The following is a 20414-nucleotide window of genomic DNA, read 5'->3' as shown; positions in this document are numbered from 1 at the left end:
CATTAAGTTTTTCATTCCTAAAGCACCATACTTCAAGACTAGGACACATTTCCATTGATTGCTGTGGGTGATGGAGCTGGGCCAGCAGCACCCAACATCACTGCAACATTAACAGCCTTCTGCAAAAGGGACAGTCACACGGGAATCCGCAGAGCTTTGTGTTATGCAGTGGGGTGTGTGTATGTGTGCAGGCACCGGCTGTCCCTGGTCCATACCAACAGCAAGCCCACAACACCCCTTTGGGGTCGGAATGCATCCAGAGGCCGGAGCCACCCCACCACCAGGTCATACCCCTTCTGTCTGCATGACTTCCACCACTGACTGCACATCAGCTGCTTCCTGGGCCTCCCGAGCTAATGACAACCCAGTTGGCATCCAGTCACTGTCCTTTCACAGAGCTTCATTCTGCTCCAAGTGATGACAAAGAGTCGAATTATCCAAACAGACCCCGGCTCTGCGAGGCAGGCAAGGCTCACAGAGCTCTCAGCAGCTAGCAGAGTATCTCAGTTCTCAATGCTTACACTGGTCGGGGTGGGAAAAATGACACATTCTTTTTTCCTCTTCAAACATGAGCCCCACATCTTTCAAAGGAGGAATCCCAGTTCCTCTTCTTTCCTAGAGGCAGGAACAGAAGTTCTGTTACAGGCAGAATGGAACAAGAAAGAAATCAGGGTAAGCCTGTATGAGGTGAGCATTGATGCTGGTGTGGCTGGGGGGGGAGTGTGCACTTGTTTTGCCACAACCAGGAAAGCAGGGTGGGAAATGACATCTCCTGTCTCATGATACAGCAATTACAAGCACAGAGTCTAATAAACTGATACCACAAACAGCAAGAAAGAGAAGAGAAAGCAAATAAGGATAACTGTATGGGAGTTGGTTTTGTTTGGATTTTTAACCCTTTCTTTTGCCTTATTGTTGTGATAAGCAGTCATCCTCCCCAAAACACCAACAGATTCAATCCAGCCGTCAGACCAAAACTGCAGGAGCTTGGCAGAGCTGGTTTGCTGATGCCTTCCTGTGCTTTTACTACAATGATAAGAGAGCTTGAAAATACCGCAGTCCAAGTTTCTCTGGCCAAAGAGAGCTCCTGCACACACAGATGTATCTCAAAGTATGAAGCTCCCTTGGAGAATGCTGGACAAGGCTCAGCACAAGTGAAAAAGAGAACATATATCTGATACTTGCTATTGTAGGGCTGTATTTAGTTCTTTTTGGCTATTAAGAAATAGAACTGCACTGGTCAATCAAGGAGGAGGCTGTGAGAAAAGTCGTCATTAGCAATGGTGTACAACCATTCATATTTTTAATGTATAGGATTTGTATTGCAAATCCAGACCATCTTATTCTTATACACATTGGGAAGATTAATGTTATGATAATTCAATACAGTTAAGAGAACTCACTGGCTCCTTACTTACTAATATATTCCTTGAGATCCAAACCTGATACACAAAGGCTCCTTCTGGTGAACTTCAGCAGCATTATCCAAGACATGAGATGGAGCAGCTGCAAATCACCAAACCAAGTGTCCTGGATTGCACTGAAAACCTTAGAGAAGGTGGCAAGACCAATACAGGTACAGAACAGTGTAGAAACGGTCCCTGTCTAAAGGAAGAAAACCAAGCTGTAGCAGAGGGAATTACACCTCTGTGAGCACAAGAACAGGACAGAGAGATGGGGAAAGAGTAGCAAATTCATTGCAGGGGAAAAGCTAACCCTGTTCTTTGCCCTTTGCAAAGCTGCAAAGTCTTTGTACTTGTCTCTCGCTAGGCAGGCAGGGGTAGAAGGCTATGGTGTTCTCTTTGTACACATGTTGAACATTTTCCTTTCTTCCCTTGGTCTTTGGGAGAATTGTGTTGAGACATCTCAGGTCTGATCTTAAAGCCATGGAAGAACCCCCCTCATTTCTTAGGGAACTGATGGGCTTTATTTTTAAAGTGGAGCAGGGCTACTGTGGAGCTCTGACCTTTTTTCGGTTTCTGCCGCTGCTTATCCAAGGCTTCATTGCTGCAGGGCAGCGCCCTTTGGTTTTGTCATGGATACCCGTGTACTGGTTATTGCAACAACAGTAGATGAAACATCCCTCTTAGAAGCAGTTAAATAAGTTAGCTGGAGAGCGAGGGACTTACTGTGGGAACTGCTTGGTTTGTTGGTTTTACTAATGCTCAGTCTGGATGCTGGCCACCAGCTAGGCTGTGAACACAACTGGAGCTGGGAGATCTTGAGGGAAGCTGCACTCAGTGGCATTTGGTTTAGGTTATAGCAGGAAATTCTGCATCTGGGCCCTTTGTCTCACATTATTTGCTTTGATGCCCTGCACACACCATGACCATTACTTAACTCAGAGCTGCTGCTGCAGCAAGAATTAAAAAATAAGAATTCTTCCTCTTTGGGCCACTTGTAAGTTATTTAAGTAGAGGATGTTCCTAATCAGGACTGCTCTTTGAATAGGACTTTGCTTCAGTAGGAATCTTCCAATAGGACTATTTCCTCTTCTGAAAAATTTCAGAACTGGGGATGCTGAGTAAGCAAAAAATTTCAGGCATTAATAATAATTTTTCTTTTTCTTTTTTTTTTTTTCAAATGTTTATTGAACTGTTAAGAAAACACCAGAAGGTTCCTAACAATCTCTGCCAGAGCTGTCAGGGCCAAATCCCATGACTTTTTCATGGGATCACATGTGACACTGGTAGCACAAACTGAGCAGAAACTGTCACTCCAACCAGTTAATAATCAGGACACAGAAGAACATTAAAGAAGACATCTCAGCTCTGGGACATACAATACATTTGTATGGGCATAACAAACACACCAGCTAAAGAAAAGTGAATTCAGAGCTGGAGAACATTGATAGCACCAGGGCTGACCTCAGGTGGGCCCTTTCTGTCCAGCTTCCCAACAGGTGAGCGTACCCAAGTCTCATCCATCTGGATTGCCTTCTTAACCCGGTACTTTCCTCTTCTCCAGGCTGCTGTATTTTAGACCTTACAAATATAGACTCTTTTGCCTTGTCACATCCAATGAGATAAACAAGCCATCTACTCTGATGTTACCCTTCCAATTTCTGACACTTTCAGAAGGTATTTAATGCCTGCAATGAACCTGGCCAAGTGCAGAATGCCATACACCAAAAAAACAGATGATCAGCATGGTATGTAATTAACTTCTTTAAAGGTTTAGTTAGAAACTGTTAGAGCCTTCCAGTTGCCATGTCTACTCTATTCAAACACAAGGCATCAAAAGATTCGTTGCAGTGGCTCTGAACAGGAAATGTACACAAATGAACTGTAAAGACATCAAAACAACAGATCAGCACTGGATACAAAAGCTTTATCCATGGAGCCTGGAAGGGTATTTAAAAACAGTTACCTGGACTGAAATCCAGTCAGAATGATTGCAGCTTCTACATGAAAGGCCTAAAATGTGGCTTTTACAAAGAACTCAGTTACTGCATGGCCACAGAAGGGCACAGTCGCAGCCTGCAAGGGTCGAAGCTTGCTTGGGTGATGCCAATCCTGTTCCTTACAGCACAACACCCACATCCAGTCAGCTGGAGTATTGCAGTCATTGCTGGTGGGGAAAGGCCATTGATAGCTCAACAGGCAATTGCCAGCAACATGAAGTCCCCAGCATTGCAGCAGGACAATGACATCAGCTGAACATGATGGCTGAAACAAAGGCAGGCTCTTTCCTGCTAAATCACATGGACCAGTTACTACACCATGCTTTTAGTTAGTGGAAAAGCACATAGAGAAGAGCAGAAGGAAGTAAAAAGGGGATGTATCACATGCAGTCTCACAAAGACAAAGAGGCTGATAGATCAGCCGATCTGTATTTTTGAAGTCAGCTCACAAGTGAAGCGTACGGATTGGTAGTAAATCAGGGAATCCATTCTGTTTCTTGGATGGTTTCCCTTTTGCCAAGGCCAGTCCTACCTCAAAGGACATTCTCATCAGCCTATCAAAAGAAAAAACAACTCTTGCCTCCTTACCAGAAGGGCAGCTTTGACAGCACTACCCGTGAAGTAATGGACATCCACGACGGATATCTAGTAAGAACAAGACAGTAGCAAGCAGGTTCTCAGATGACTCCGTGACAGGAATACTACTGTTGGTGAACTTTTCTGTAGGCCAAGCCATGTTCAGAATGGTTTGCAGAGTTCAATCATCTTTTCTTTCATTTCCCCGCCACTGCTGGCGGGACCACCAAAGAAAGGTGTTCAGGTGATGAACCGGATGCCATTGTAAAAGACACAGATCAGTATTATAGGATGACTTCAACTACATCGCACAGCCTATGGCTGATCAAAAGCTCGACAGGAGAAGGCTTCAGTGGAAAGGTTTTGCTAAGCTGTTTTCTCTTAACAGGTATTTCCCATCTGTGGTTTTGTGAAGAGCTGCAACAGTCCAGTGAGTGTGTTTCTGAAATGCTACTTGCTAATGTTTGAAGTCTGACAGCATGCGGCAGATGTAAAAGCTGTTCCTTACAAATCTATAGGTACTGTTCCAGAAATTAAAAGTTAATGCATGAACAATCAATTCCTGTCTGCATCCCTGCTGCTGCAGACCATGAATGAATGTTACACAGGAAAAGAGGATCTCCAGGGAAAAGAGCCAGGTATCTGCAGAAAACAACTACCTGTTAGTAAGTGATACCTGTCCTTTTGAGTCTATATAAATCTCACCCTGTGGTACAGCAGGAGCATGGCAGACAGCTGTCCTTCCAGAGAAAAAGGATTGTATTTTAAGCCTGGTTTTAGTCATTTGAGTATAGTTTGAGGTACTGCATTATCTCTGCACTTCACCAAGTACAATGTTCATGGTCTATTCTAAACAAAATACATCTCCCTTTGTTGTAGATTAGTTGTATTGCAGACTGCCAAAAGAAGGTGATTGAACTGGTTGACAGTGGCTCAGAAAAGGACCTCTGAACTTACACCCTTCTGGGAGATGGCACAAATGTGATGAAGTACCTTGGGAGGGTTTGGAGAAAATCCGTTACTTGAGTTTTGCTTCATGGCTTCCCAGGAACTGAACTTTATTGTTCTCCTTATCTGGTCCAGCAAAGCAAAGAATGCAGCACTAATGACCCGCATTTAAGAAACTTTAATGACAGAAAGCATTCAATATCAAACTACAAAGTTTGTTTGTTAATAGCCCATAAAGTAAGGAAGGGAGACTTAACTGACCCAGTTATTTAACATGCAGTTTACGTCATTTTCCTGTTGTCACAACAAACTCATTATTGGATCTCAGCATTGGATCTCACACTTCACTCGTATAAAGCAGATATACTGGACAGTAAAGGGTAAACTTTCCCTGTTCACAGTTAAGAGCATTGCCTTAATCTTTTATCTAGGCCTGCTTTTCAGTGGCACTTGATACAGGAGCTATACGAAACACTTCCTTGAATACATAAAGCCAGAGATTGAGTTACACATGATTGAAGATCTATGCCGCTAGTAAAACAAAAGCTCCTGTATTACCTGGCACATGCCTGCTAAATTATTGAAGCGTCTCTTCAAACTGAATATATTCACTGGATAATTAGTCAACAGAAGAAAACGGTCTCTCTTTACACAGCTAATGTTGACGGGCATTGTACCTTCTATGCACTGTAACAAAGAGTATTTGCAGAACTGATGCAACACAAACATTTGGAATGGCTCCGTCAGCATGCAAGTGGTCCTGCCGCACATGGTCCTCTTTGTGATACTGCCTCAGCCTTGTGTTACCTTACAAGCAAGTCCCGAACAGCCTGAATTCGTTTTTCCTCATGTAGCACTACCCCTGTTTCAGAAGCAGGTAAATGGTACAAATGAACAGAGGCTTGGTTTGCACTGGGGGGATGAAGGAGGTGTTTGCACACCTGTCACCAGCCCTGTGCTATGCCAGCCTGCACTGTGGCGGCAGGAGGGACCTCCCCGCATCACTGCCTCTTGTCATTCCTAAAGCCTGTAGCTGTGATATCCCCATCCACTCCAACAGCTGCATTCTCATGAGCTTGTTTCCCGCTGTGGATTCCTGGGAGCACAGGAATCCACGTGTACACAGAACATGTCACACCATGGAAATACCGGTTAGTGTCTGCCCACTGAAAGCATCTCAGCCAACCAGGTGATGTTGCTTTATTCTGACCTGGCAAGGGGAGAAGAGTAGCAGTTTCCATGCTTCAAATGGCTGTTCTATCGCTGAGAACAGTACAGTGGTCTCTGTAATGCCGGTATAAAAACCTAAGCTTATCTGGAAATAAGAATAGATGCCTTTCAGCTTTTTGTTTCAAACTATGCCTGTGCCCTGACACTAAGGGGACAGACAAGTTCTCTTAGGGACCCTTGACAGAATGGTGGCATTATATCATATTTACAGTTAAAGCTTTATTTTATTAACAAGATATAATGATTCTTATAGCACAGACTTTAGGATTAGAATGGCACACAATTTCTACAAGTAGAACCAATACAGTATAATACATAAGTAACATAATGGAGAATTTGTAATACAATGACTTATAATTTCTTATCACCTGGACCCTCTGCAGCTCAGGTCAGATCTTAATACATGGTTTCCTTTATCAATGTAACAATCTAGACTCAAAGATCATATAAAAGAATATGAGTCACTCACTTGATCCTCAAAGGAAGCAGAAGATGGTGTAATGGAAGCACCCCTGGCCACAGGGCATCATGGTCTCACTGTCCAGCAGCAGCTTGGGTCCAAGATGCCACTTAGGACCTGTAAGTGCTTGATTGTATAGACAGTGTGGTGTGTGCTGTTACGCTTCCCTGTTGTGTCCCCACCACGGGGCTGGCTGGGTGCCTGGGACCTTCAAGGCCAGTGAGGAAGGGAGGAATCGTCCTGGTGCCCGGGAGTCCTGAGGTGGGCAGGGAGGGGAAGAAGGAATCTGTTTGGTTTGTCTGCAGGGTTCACAGGACCTTCAGGACCTGATAGTGAGTTAAAGGGAGTGAATGCATGACCCGCTCGGCTGCAGAGGATGGCTGCTTGCCTTACAAAGTGCCTTTAGGCACACCAACCACATCCCTGGGGTCAGGAGCAGCGGGGGAACTGGTCACATATGCCCCAAGGACAAAACAGCTAGCTACCTGGGGTAAATAAGCGATTTAAAACCACACTCAAATCTTGTAATCCAAGACTATTTCTCTCTTTCATTATCTTGTGCATTTCCCAGCCTTGAAAATGAAAACTGCATTTCAAACTTCAGGAAAAAAAATACACTTGTTTTTACACTGCATATCACTGAGCCTACCTGTTTTGGAGTTATTTTAGTGAAGTGTTTTTACTGGCTTTTTTCTTTCTTCCTGCAAGAAATCCAACTTAGACAAAAACATAGCACTGCTTACCAGCTTTAAACCTATAGTCTTCTATGACAGCAGTATGAAAATTAGTCAAAGTTACTAAGATTTGTCTTAGAGGGGAAAATTACTAGAGCTCTAATAGCCCATAGTCCGGTTCATACAAAACTGACTCGGTTCCACTCGCGCCTAATCTTTAATTCCTTAAATGTCTGTTCTCCAAACATGCTACCAACACGTTTAACTGCTACCGAGGGCCCCAAAACTCGGGCCACCACACAGATGTCTGCAGGGAAAGCTTTGGTTATGAAGCCATCAACACTGCCATCCCCTGGCACAACAGGAGCTTTACAGCAACAGCTTTAAATTGCACGTGCGTACTGCAACTGCTGGGTAGAACATTTCACTAGGGAATTAATGTTATTCTCACTTTGTTCCATTCATTGGTTTGTGTTGCAGCAATAGATGATAATGCTCCATCCCTGGCAGTGTTCAAGGCCAGGTTGGACAATAGTTTGATTGGAGCTTCCCACATACCCTTAACCCCAGCTCTATCTCAAATCCATTCTCCTCTGGAGAATGACTCTAACCTGCTTTCCCAGCTGAAGAGCTAGGCTGGAGTACTCACCAAGCCAGCTATTGCATTTCATCTGACAGATGGTAAATTAAGATACTCTGCCTGCCTGGCTGCCATCGTGCAAACACGTCTGGCTTTCATTTGTGGAAGGCTTTAGCAGACAAGCTTTTTGTCAATCGCTTCATTTTCTGAAATACATTTTATTAAACCACTATACAAGACTACAGACAGGTGATACAGCAAGAGAAAGGTTAAGAGAACTGGAAATCTTTATGAAATGTCCCCATTTGGGGGCTTAGCTGAGTTCTTTATGCCAAAGATTATTTTTCTGCAATAAAACCACAAACATTGACAGCACTTTCCAAAAACTAATAAAGTTGTTCTATAACTCCAGCATTCCTATGGTTAGCTCTGGATATATGTTGGAATCTTACATTCTTCATTCTTTTCATTGTTTTGGACAGGTAAGTGCCATAGAATAGCAAGTTAATACATTTCCAGATCATGCACTAACACTTATTTGTGTGTGAGTAAGCTCTCACTGTGCTTGAAGGGATAGAGCTGCGTGTACTTTTTACACACGAATCTTGCAGTAAGTCCAGGGAAGAAAAGTTACCAATGCACTCTCTTAACTTGGGTAAGAAAACAAAACAAAGTTTGACTCTGTCCTCCCCATTGAATAGATCTAATGTGCTATGGTTGGATGCCAGGTGCCCACCAAGCCACTCTATCATCCCCCTCCTCAGCAGGACAAGGAGAGAGAAAGTAAGATGGAAACAGAATTGTGGCTAAAGACAAAGGCAGTTTAATAAAGCAAAAGAAAACAAAAGGTTTTATTCTTTACTTCCCATCAGCAGGCGATGTGTGGCCACTTCCTGGGAAGCAGGGCTGCAGCACACATAGCAGTTGCTCCGGAAGACAAACATCGTAAATAATGAATGCTCCCCCTTCCTCCTCCATCCTCTTAGCTTTTATTGCTGAGCAGATGTCCTATGGTATAGAATATCCCTTTGGCTGGTTGGGGTCAGCTCTCCTGGCTCTGTCCACCCCCAGCTTGCTCATGGGGGGGAATGCTGGAGCAGTGCTCAGCGATGGCCAAACCACTGCTGTGTTATCAACACCCTGCCTCCTACCAATTCACAGCATAGCACTGAGGGCTGCAATGGGAAACGTCAACTCCACCTCAGCCAGACCCAATATACGTGCACAGCATTGTAATGGAAAACACGCTCCTTCTGAAATTAGTCTGAATAACTCTAAAACATGACTGATAAAAAAAAAAAAAAAAAAAAATCGATTCCAACAGCAGAGTAAGTACTCTGCTCATTCATATAGAACTGTATTGCCAAACAAGAGACTTACCCAGTGCTCGCTTCATCATGAAAATAAACCTTGGCCAAACTTAATATCCGCTTCAGTAGGAGCGACTCCATTGGACCCAGCAGACATGTACTTGCTGAACTAGAGTGAATCTGTTTTCTAATCACTCATTCACACTGTTAAGTGTGTAAACAAAAGAAACACCAGGATTTCTTTTAAACAAGAAGCAGGTGCTACATCCCATCCTTCCCTGTTTACACCAGTGGGAGTTCTGCACCCAGGCGATGACTACGATTTTAATTTTTGCTATCAATGATCTTCACTTCATCTACAGCCTGCAACTGCTTGGTGCCATTTGACTGGGAAGTCTGGAAGAATGCACTAACAAGCAAAGGTTAGTGTTAACAATCACAACCTTTAAAAAAAATCAACCAAAAGATGATCAAACCCAAATGAAACATTTGCACAAATGACCAGCTATTGGTATAACTGCTGGGAACTCTTTCCTATCTTAAAGAAAACAAATAGCATATTAATGTGAAATCTAAAACCACATAAACCATAGAATTAGCAAGAAAATAAACATCTTGAGAAATAAACCCCAGAAAGCAGCATCCTTAAACGACAGCAAAGTGTGTTTCATGGACTCTCCTCAACTATACAACTGTGCCAAACAAAAATACACACCCAGCAACAACTGATGGAACACTTTAGAGAGAAGAGTCTTAAGTTAAAGGACCAGGTGGCTCTGGAGTTTGAAGACAGTACGATTCATTTCTACTAAAGACGAATTGTTAGGTGTTTGGCTGTTGAGATAGCAAGGAACTTGATTCATTCTTATAAAACAAAAGGCTTTTCATACCAGTCTTCTTCATTCTTTGACGCCAAACCAGGAATCATTCATAATGAAACAGCAACTGGAAAATGCATTAGATTTCCAGCTTGACCAGTGGAAGAAAAGTACTTTCAGAAAATGTATCTGAATTACAGTGAAAAGACAAGAAGCTGCTTTTAGAAGTGAAGCACACCACCTCCCCCGCGTTAATGTAACAGAACTTCAGAGTAAAAAAGCATTTAGTAAAAATTTTATTTGAAATGTAGCATGAACCCATAACCATAAGTGTTACAACATACAGTTTTACAGAGAATTTATTGTACAATATGACAGGTATTTCTATACATGCGCTCCCCCTGCTTTTATTTAGTCATTATATCAAATGAACAATAGTTAAAACAGGAATAACAAGCATTCACTTCTAAAAAGAAAACTTTGGCATGTATACAACTGGCTAGTTAGAAGTAAACAGTGGTAGATTCAAGTCAGAAAAAGACCCACTCATTTTGTTTCACAGCATTTTTGATCAGATGAAACTTACCAGCACTATTTTCTATTTAATACAAAAACGAGTACTTTTATTCAGTCCAGAGCCCCCTGTTAAGGGATGAAAACGTTTAAGCCTAAAAGGTGTCAGTTTTAAAACAGTTTAGGCCACACATATTTTGCACACATCGGTTTGGTCATGAACAAAACAAAACCTTTAATGGTTTGCTCACATTACTGAGCTATTATATACCACTTGGCACAACTGGCAATTTCTCCTTTGAACTACCATGAGTATCATTGGCTCAGAAGTCATGTCCACTGCTGGAGTGCAGGAAAAAAAAATGAAGTAAAACTTGCACTGTGCCCATCTTCTGTCTTGAGTTTCTGTCACTGTTGTTGGCCACTTACATACCTACCTAATTTATCAAAAAAATGAAGGAAAACAATTTGCAAGGCATTTCTTTCCAGCACACAGCAGACAATACTTCCACTTTAAAAACCAGAATGCAAAGAAAAACCCCCTGAATAATAACAAGCCCCCTTTGAGAAGAATTACTTGCAATTCTTTGAGTACTTACAAAAAAATACAGTATTTATACAACTTCTGCAGAACTGTAATTAACATATTTCAATGCAGTACTTATAAAATAAATCCATAGATACAAATGGTTGCACTTCTAAGCAGGAATATCTAACCCGGATTTAGGTTTTGTTGCAATTTCATTATTGCTGTGGAACAGACAGTGGTTCTATACACACTGGCATATCTAATCTGAAAAATGCTCTCCAGCATGTCAGAACACATTTAATGTAATTTTTACAGTTCCTGCTAAATGTTAGCGATTCCAAATTGACTGAACTGTGGTGCAGTAGGGCACAAATGGCAGAAGAGCAGTGGAGCAGAGGCAGGAATGGCAGCGTAACAGTACAGCAACACCAGTCAGACTCATACTCACTACTTCTTATTCCTCGGCTTTAACTCTTCTGCTGCATTTCGCAGAAAAATGTAGTTTTTCTTTTGTGGATTATAAAATTCATGACCCTAAAAAGAAGAAGAATCTGTATTTACTCTCTTCAAAGAAGAAATATCAGCATTACCTTAAAATGTTAAGTATATGAATAGCCCATTAGTTTGGTTTATTCAGATTTATCTTGAAGTCTTTAAGACCAGATACTGGTTGGTGTATTAGAAGCAATTTACTGTAACAGTTACAAGAATTGTACATATGAAGTAAAATTTAAGGGATATTTATCCATCTTTAAGGTATTAAAACCCCCACCTTTTCATATTAAAATAGCCACATATCTCTAAGCTCTACTTTACAGCTGCAACACAAGAGCTCAATATTATTTTTTAATGTCTTCTAGGCAGAGAAGAAACTAAAACTTTAACAGCCACCCTATTTCACTTGAATTTTTCTATCTTTTAAACAAACTAAGGTCAGTTTTTTTCCCCAAAGTGAAGCCCAAGTTCTACAGGCAACTGCAAAAACATCTGTTCCCCAATTGTGGATGCAAATATCCTATTTTGCATGTTGACATTATTTGCATATACATTACTCAATACGCATGTATCCAAATCAGGGAGAGCAAACACTAATAAAGCTATTAAAATCCAACACACAATTTGAAAATTACCAACTCTACTTGGCAGAAATGGTTCTAGAAAGGAAGTTTGGTACTTTGTACTTACTAATTTTACTACTCAATATTGATTTACAGATCTGAGAGATGCCTTGGTACATTCTACCAAGCACTTAGAACAGAATTCACCTGCTCTAGCATCTAACAAAGCTCTGCTACTTTGGGCAACATCCAGAAGACCAGATACAATGCAGTAAATGAAAAGTTTGCTCTCTGTGTGGCATGGAGTAGAGCTCATCTCTGCGTTCATGTCAAAAACATAAGGGATATTATCCTCAAATTTAAAAGCACTGGTTGTAAGAGGAAAGTAACACTCTTAATGGAAGTCGCCATTCAATTCAAATCAGTTACGTTTCAACATTGCTACTCCCACTTTAACTATTAAGAAACACTGATTTTCCATGCATTATGGTTTGTTGTGATTCTCTTGCATCTGTATGATTTATTGTTGAGTCAAGTTTATAACCGCCACCAGCAAGCCGCACTGAGCGGTACTGGAAATAGAGTATATGCCATCCAAAAACTGGCTTAAGTGTTTACGACCACAGTCACAGCTTCTTTTTGAAGTTAAACAGAATCTGCACAAGAAGCAAAGATGTGCATTTCAAAGTGATTTGTGGGAACCTGCTGGGTGCCACAGTGCCCCATGACACTCCCCACTGCAGAATGTGTGTGAGCAACCGGAATAACTTTTGCATCCTGTAATTTACTTTTCGCTCATCTACATTTGCAAAACAGCATTGTTTAGCAATCTTGTCTGACTGAAGCTATCACCCAAGGAATGCACTGCTGTGTTAGATTTCATTAGATGTCTAAAATGACCATTGTACATTTTCTTGCATGCTTGTGAAACTAGACTCAGCTACTATTTAAGGACAGTGAAAGCCCCATGTGAAATGGACAGTCTCAGCTGTCAACTGCAAGTATGGAATGCAAATCTAAACTTTACTTACCTTTGACCAATCGTAACTGGAAGCATATGCAAATATATTGCCATTATGGTTGAAGCAACAAGCAGATATTGGCTGGTCAAGTTGTTCTGATGTTTTTAGCTTTGTTCGTGCATCTTTATCCCAAAAGCTGAATCTACCATCGGATCCTACTGTTGCAAGAGTGCCATGGACAGGGTGAAATGCTATCCCATTTACCTGCAGAAGCAGAGAATTACTATGTAAAACACCATGCCTATGGACAGGTGATGAGAACACTCAACAGACATGCTGCATCCTAAAAAAGTAAATACACAGGGATTTTTCCAACTATAGGTTTTGTTGGGATTTTGGGGGGTTTTTTTTGGCTTTTGTTTGTTTTTTAACATTTTCAAATAGGTTCTGGGAAAGCAAACAAACAAAAAACACCAAAGCAATGAGGAAAGCATTACCTTTTTTGCAGCACTTAAAAATACAATGCATAATCCTATTACACAAATATATTAAGTACTGTTTCAAGTTAACAAGCGTCAAGTCCAACAAGATAACTGATGAACAGCTGATGTGGTACTTGCTTTAAGTGCAAAAATTTGTCTTTCCCCTTAAAGTATGACTGCTCTTTAAACATACATCTAAGATAACTTCAGATGAGGTAAAAGATCAAGGAGAATAAATAGTTCACAGCCAATTTTACATTAAGAGTGTATACTGCCCTGTAAAAATTATAAAGGAGTACACGCCGAATACTTACAGCATAAATATCCTGAGGTGCTGATGTGTTTGTTCCATTGGAACGATGACATTTAAAAGTGAAGTTGTCTTTTGCACTGGTAAGGAAATAATAATAATTTAAAAAAAGCTCTTTTTATCCTCACTGTAAGCTGAGCAATAAAGAACAGATGTTTTTTAAATGATACTTACGGATTTGGGGGGTTGATATAATGAATAGCTACTCTTCCTTCAATACTTCCAAGGGCAAATCCAGTAGGTTTGTTCACTTTGTCTTTAAAAATAGCAACACAGCGATGCTAAATTTGAGAAAGAAAGAGGATTTTAGACAGAGACTTGAGGGCCATATTTTCTGAATGCTATTTTCCATGGGGGCATGAAACATCACATGTACCAACACAAAGTAAAGCAAAAACACAAACTAGGTCAAGGAACAGGTCAATTCCTAAGGAGAATATGGGCCATGGTATTTACATTTCTAAATCATTATGAAGATCAGCCACAGATCAATAGCAAACCAGGCCATGTGCCATAATGAAGTAACTTGGTTTTGAAATATCATTCATTTTTACCAAAAAATGGCAAGCCCATTATTTTGACAATCTGTATAAATACACTCATAATAAATATTATCATTTACCTGGTGTTTAAGAGGAGATTCTATTCTTCTAAATTCAGAAGGTTGGTTCTCTAACTGATAAACTATCAAGCCCCTTTCTGCAGTGGCCACAGCAGCCATAGGATGCACCTGGATAAGGTTGTAAAAGAGGTTGGAAGAAAGCCACTTGTATTAATAGCATTCCAGAGAATTTGACTTACTATTTTGCAGAAATCCCTGAAGAAGATAAAAGAATTTGAATATTTTGGGGGAAGAAGGGGTGGAGGGAAAGTGGGAGAAAGAACTAAGTTAATCTGTAGATATATCTTCAAACAAAACACATGACTTTTTTCCTGCCATTGAGAAATTAAGCATACCAAAAATCTTCTAATATTAGCTGACTCCAGTGTTAACCACACTAGTGCTATACAAACTCAGACAGAAATAGGGGTAGGTCAGTGCTAGTTCCAAATTGGTTTTGTTATGCTAAAAGCATACTAATCATGTTTTGTATGATGCAAATACCCTTTTTCCAGAGCCTGACCAGGAATATCAGTGCCTGGTTTATTGCTAAAATCCCACAGAGGTCAAATACTAACATTTAGTAATTAGTACTGATTTACAGAAGCCTTAAAGACTGACAGTATATCCACACTCCCAGTCATATACCTTACACTAGTTTACCCTGTATCATGGCTTACCACATCTGCACAATAACATCTTTCAGGGAGCTGCAATGTCATCATGGGTGTTGGTGAACGGGTATCCCAAAACTGATGGAAACAGAAAAATGAACAAACTTATGCCTGGAATTGAGGATACACCATTTAAATTAGTTCAGTAAAGTGAATGCAATCAGTACCATGCTGTTTCATTCTTGACTATAGCCAGAATACTGCAGCTTTACATGAAGTGATGGTAGTTCCTTAATCTGCTTGGGGTTTTTATTAATGTTTATTAAAATACTCTCACTTCACATATTTTCATACATAGGTTACTAGCATGCTTTGTGTCCATGTGTTCAGGTAAAAATCATACCTTTAAAGTTTTATCCCAGCTTCCTGTCATCACACAGCTATAATTTGGTGCTTTAATCCAATGGATAGTCTTCACAGGCGCATCATGCTGAAGAAGAAAAGGGCAAACACACACACTCACTATGACAACAGTCCACATTTCTTGTTTATGCTCCTCTGATTTTGCATATATTTATACTTCCTATCCATTCAAGAAAAGTGATTCATTACTGTAGTCACAGCAGTCAGGGTAAGGGTTGGTCATGACCTTACTGTGTTGTTCAGTGCTCTAAGAACACCCACATAAAAAAAAAAACAACAACAAACCTCCTGACACAAAAAACTGTAATTAAGTCACCCTACATAGAAAGATTGTCACAGCAGGAATACAAAGTATGAACAGCAGGACTTTCACAGAGTCATAGAATAGTTAAGGTTGGAAAGGACTTTAAGATCATCTACTTCCAAGACCCCTGCCATGGGCAGGGACACCTCACACTAAACCATCTCACCCAAGGCTCCATCCAACCCAGCCTTGAACACTGCCAGGGATGGAGCATTCACAACTTCCTTGGGCAACCCATTCCAGTGCCTCACCCCCCTCACAGTAAAGAATTTCTTCCTTATATCCAGTCTAACTTCTCCTGTTTAAGTTTGAACCCATTACCCCTTGTCTTGTCACTACAGTCCCTAGTGAAGAGTCCCTCCTCAGCATCCTTGCAGGCCCCCTTCAGATACTGGCAGGCTGCTATGAGGTCTCCACGCAGCCTTCTCTTCTCCAGGCTGAACAGCCCCAACTTTCTCAGCCTATCTTCATAGCGGAAGTGCTCCAGTGCCTGATCATCCTCTTGGCCTCCTCTGGACTTGCTCCAACAGCTCCGTGTCCTTTTTATGTTGAGGACACCAGAACTGCACACAATACTCCAAGTAATGTCTCAAAAGAGCAGAGTAGAGGGGCAGGATCACCTCCTTCTACCTATTTACTTATAAAGGATATTATCCATTTTGCTAAAAATCAACACTTTGTAAGAAATAACATGCTGTATTAAAGTAATTAAAAAAAAAAATCCAGCTTCTGACAACAGCTACAGGAGAAAGGCCTATGTTAATTACACTGACATGCTACTTGATTTTAATATCAAGGCTGAGAATCTGAACATTATCACCTTAAATAAGATGCAAGAAGCAATCATTCAAAGGACTCTCTTCTTAAATTAGGTAACTGGTAACTCATTTTATCCCTAGAACTGCCAGAACTATGAACAGACATTAACATCTACATCTAGAATGTAAATTATAATTTCTGTTACTGCTGCAGCAAAAAGCTGGTATTTGTGAAAGTGAATTCAATGAGTTCTTAAGATTTTTTCCCCTCCTATAATGCAGAAGGGTGACTTAGTGAGATCAGTGCAGGAGTTCAAAGAGCTTTCTCAAGTAAAATAGAGGCTACAGCTACACAGGTTATTCAAATCACCTTGGCTGCAGGTCTCCCTATTCATGTACTCATCATTACCAAAAAATACAGAACACACCCTACAACCTCTTCTTCATATAGCATATCTACTTTAGAAGCACTAAACGTTAGCTTGATTTGCTAATAAAGGTAGCTTTTAATAAAAGAAGGAAAAAAAAAACCCAACCAAAACCTAGTAGTTTGAGGCTTGCTTACTTGTGCAATCTGGATAGCTTGATTACTGTTGAGATCCCACATTTTGGCAGTTTTATCACAGGAAGCAGTAAATACTTTACTCCCATCCTAAAAAACAAGAATAAGGCCAATAGATTAAATACCCCTATCATGCTACCATGCAATATTTATTAGAAAATTGTCAAGTCTTATTCTCTTCTAGTAATACCATAACATTAATGTAACATATACAGGGACTGCAAGACAAAGAAGAAACATAAAAATGAGAATTTATGTATGACTACGTTGTAAAAAAGAAAACTGTTAGCTGTTATCTAGCTTTAAATATATTCTTACTTTTAAACTCATTTATCCTTCTTACACCATGTTGGTGTATTTGATTAGGGCACGCTTAGCATGCATTTACTGTAACATAAATCTATACAGTAATTACAGGCTTCATCTACACATAGCACTCATGTCATCTGGAAACCCCATGCCATCTCACTTAGGGTTTAGGTAAAAACTGTTAATCTATTTTTAAATAGGAACATACATCACTCCAGCAGCCATCCAATACAGGCCCTGTGTGCATCTGCTGAGCCTTTGGAATTGTCTGTCCATTATCTTGAACTTCCCAGCAGCGAACCTGTAACAGGAGAAGCATATGCAAATGTAACGTAGTAACACGAAGGACTTAAAAAGACTTCTCTTGTTGAAGATCCCAGCCTTAGTTTACACAACAATAAATACAACACCAAACTTTTCTCAGATCTAGTGAAACCTTATTTTCTCTGATTATGTTAATTTTATCTGTACAGCCACAGCTCAACCCCACAACTTCAACTCCAGCTGAGAAGTACCTCATGATTACGTATCACCTCCCAGTGCTTTCCTGAAGAACATTTAACCCTCAGCTATGCAGGCTACTGGCCAACAGTCATAACAGTTAAAAAATGCTTCATGTTTGTCTAACCTCCCTGTTTGTCCCAGCTGGGATCTCACCCTTCAATCCAATAAAATTCAGTAAGGTTGTAGGAACTTCATTTTTTTGAGGCTGCACTGTCAAACCGGATGATTTACCGGTGTATTCACAGTTCTTTCACTGTGCAAAGCCAAACAAGTAGGGAAAATAAAAATAAAACTAATAAAAATCAAACAGGGAAAACACTATGTATTTCAAGCTGAAGCTTAAAACACACAGGCAGAGGAATGACTTATCAGAATATCACAACAGAGTTTCTCAGTTAAAGCAGTTTGGCTACATCAACCAGACATAAATTTTGCAGTGAGGAAGATTTTCAGGTGCTCTGACATAAGTTTTTAGGATTGCATTTTGCATTTTAGGCACCAGTGCTTCCACTTTATGAGTACTTACATCATTTGCCCATGATCCTGCAATGAGGAAATTACCCGGCAATGTTGGTGGACTAAATGCTAAACAAGATATGCTGTCATCAGGTGAAGATGTTACTTCAATATCCTAAAAAGGACAAAGCACAAAAAGAAATAAATAGCTTTAAACTGACAAAAGGGAGACTGAGATAAGACTCTGTGACAGTGGTGAGGCCCTGGCACAGGGTGCCTAGAGAAGCTGTGGCTGCCCCATCCCTGGCAGTGTTCAAGGCCAGGTTGTACGGGGCTTGTGGCAACCTGCCCTAGTGGAAGGTGTCCCTGTCTGTGGCAGGGGGTTGGAACTGGATGAACTTTAAGGTCCCTACCAACCCAAACCAGTCTGGGATTCTATGAAAGCCAAATCTGAAAACTGTGCACTGAGATCCTACTATTTCTATATGACTAATTAGTAGATACTGCTATGACACATTAAAACACAGCAGCAGAACAGCAGTTCCCACGGGGGGACAATACACATACCTTCATTGGATTATGGTTATCTGCAGTTGTACTGCCAAACATTCCGGTGCCTCCTGTACCAAACCCTGACGTTGATCCAAACAGGCTCATCCTTGCTCTGCAAACGAGAAGGCTTACTGAGACCAGCAAGGCCCTCAAGCATGCTTAAGGTGCCTCGCCACTAAACCAGCACAGCCCTCAGCCCGCCCGGCTGTACAAATACAAGCAAAGCAAACAATGACGCTTCTCACTGCGGTTGGACCCTGACACCTCCACCCCCCCATCCCCCCCCCACGCTCTGAGGGACCCCTGCTCGGGACCGCAAGAGCCACTCCCTCTGTGCCCCTCACCCACACGCCCCAGCCCCACATCTCTGCCTACATCCCGCCCGACGAGGCGGCGCGGATGCTGCGAGGACGCGCCATGTCGCGGTGGTCCCCGCTTCCCTGCCGGCAGCACCGGCCGGCGGCGGGCTCGGGCAGCGGCCGTTCAGGAGATCAGCTGGACCTGGGGCCGCCCATAAGCACGGAGCAGACCCGAGCGCCGGCCCGCACTCACCGGGGTGGCAGGCCCGCTCCGGCCCGCGGCTTAAACTGACGCGGCGCAACAGATACCGCGGCAGCGGCGCAGGGCAGGCCGCGGCTTTCTGCGCAGGCGCCGCCGTCAGTGGGCGGTAGCCGCGCCTGCGCCGTGGCCAGTCGATCGGGGCGGGCCGGGCACGGGGTGTTTGGGGGCGCTGTGGGTGGGCTCTGCGCGTCTCAGCACCCCCGCCGCGCTGCTGCAGGGCAGGTAGGAAGGGGTGAATTTCATGTTTCCCCCCTGCGCTGGGAGGAACGGGTCACCCGAGCGGCGGCGGCGGCTGTAGCCCTGCAGGAAACGGTGCAAACGGGGTGGAAGGAGGTGGTGTGTCAGGCGCGGCAGAGCGCGGCCAGGCCCGCCGCGGCGTGGGGACGCGCTGCCCGGTTCAGCTCGGAGGGTGTTCACCGCGGTAGGACGCTGCCCCGCCGGCTCTCTGCGGCCGGGATGCCCCGTGTTGCTCTGCAGCGCTGCGCCGACAGTCTTGGCCCTGCCCTGCCGTGCCGACGGGATCGGCCTTGCGTTCTTACCCCCGTTGTGCTCATGGACGGTATGAGGTACTAGCAGGTAGTAGCACCGCTGCTGTGCAGTCGATGAAAAGGAATTTTAATTCCTTTTGAATTTAATACTGCTGGAACAGTAGTAAATAAACCAACTGCATAAACCTGAAAATACTATAAGCATACTGTCAGCAACACCCATGCACGTGGCTGCGTAGGTCACTTTTGGAGTATTTAGTCTGCAGCCAGTCAGGTTTCCTCATCTAAAATTTGTTGCACGATTTAATCGCCACACTTTTCTGCTCCTTTGGACTGTTTTAGAGCCAACTAAAAAAATGAACAAGGGATTCTGTTACGATGTGCATCATTAACAGGATTGTTTATTAAGTTCTTAGCAACATTTGCTTG

The 20414-nt window shown here is 42.2% G+C and overlaps 1 protein-coding gene across 2 annotated transcripts; it reads right to left on the bottom strand.

Moving 5' to 3' along the window:
• Positions 1-9611: 9611 nt before the first annotated feature.
• Positions 9612-19543, bottom strand: RAE1 (ribonucleic acid export 1). Of its 2 annotated transcripts, XM_061442077.1 has the most exons (13): positions 19489-19543; positions 18952-19048; positions 18455-18559; positions 17633-17725; positions 17119-17205; positions 15472-15558; positions 15135-15206; positions 14476-14583; positions 14028-14134; positions 13858-13933; positions 13131-13325; positions 11490-11575; positions 9612-9624 (listed from the first exon to the last, which is right to left on the bottom strand). In XM_061442077.1, coding segments are annotated over exons 2-13 (1107 nt in total). In that variant the 5' UTR covers positions 19042-19048; positions 19489-19543; the 3' UTR covers positions 9612-9623. The 2 variants fall into 2 exon arrangements, with proteins under 2 accessions (XP_061298061.1, XP_061298059.1); XM_061442075.1 differs by lacking the exon at positions 9612-9624 and having other exon boundaries at positions 10273-11575.
• Between the last annotated feature and the right edge of the window lie 871 nt (positions 19544-20414).

The sequence above is a fragment of the Pezoporus flaviventris genome, unplaced genomic scaffold (genome assembly GCF_033815535.1).
Source record: "Pezoporus flaviventris isolate CSIRO_AGI_PZ_B2104156 unplaced genomic scaffold, CSIRO_AGI_Pfla_v1 ptg000213l, whole genome shotgun sequence".
Classification (NCBI taxonomy): Eukaryota; Metazoa; Chordata; class Aves; order Psittaciformes; family Psittacidae; genus Pezoporus; species Pezoporus flaviventris.
Note: the sequence above shows the minus strand (reverse complement) of the source record. Positions and strands in the feature narration are given on the sequence as shown.

Coding starts and splice junctions, on each gene's coding strand:
- RAE1 (XM_061442077.1), bottom strand. CDS start 19,041: ATGAGCCTGTTTGGATCAACGTCAGGGTTTGGTACAGGAGGCACCGGA. Junction 15,559..17,118: donor AAGCTATCCAGATTGCACAA/GTAAGCAAGCCT, acceptor TTTCTTCTTCAG/CATGATGCGCCTGTGAAGAC. Junction 15,207..15,471: donor GCTGGGATAAAACTTTAAAG/GTATGATTTTTA, acceptor TGTTTCCATCAG/TTTTGGGATACCCGTTCACC.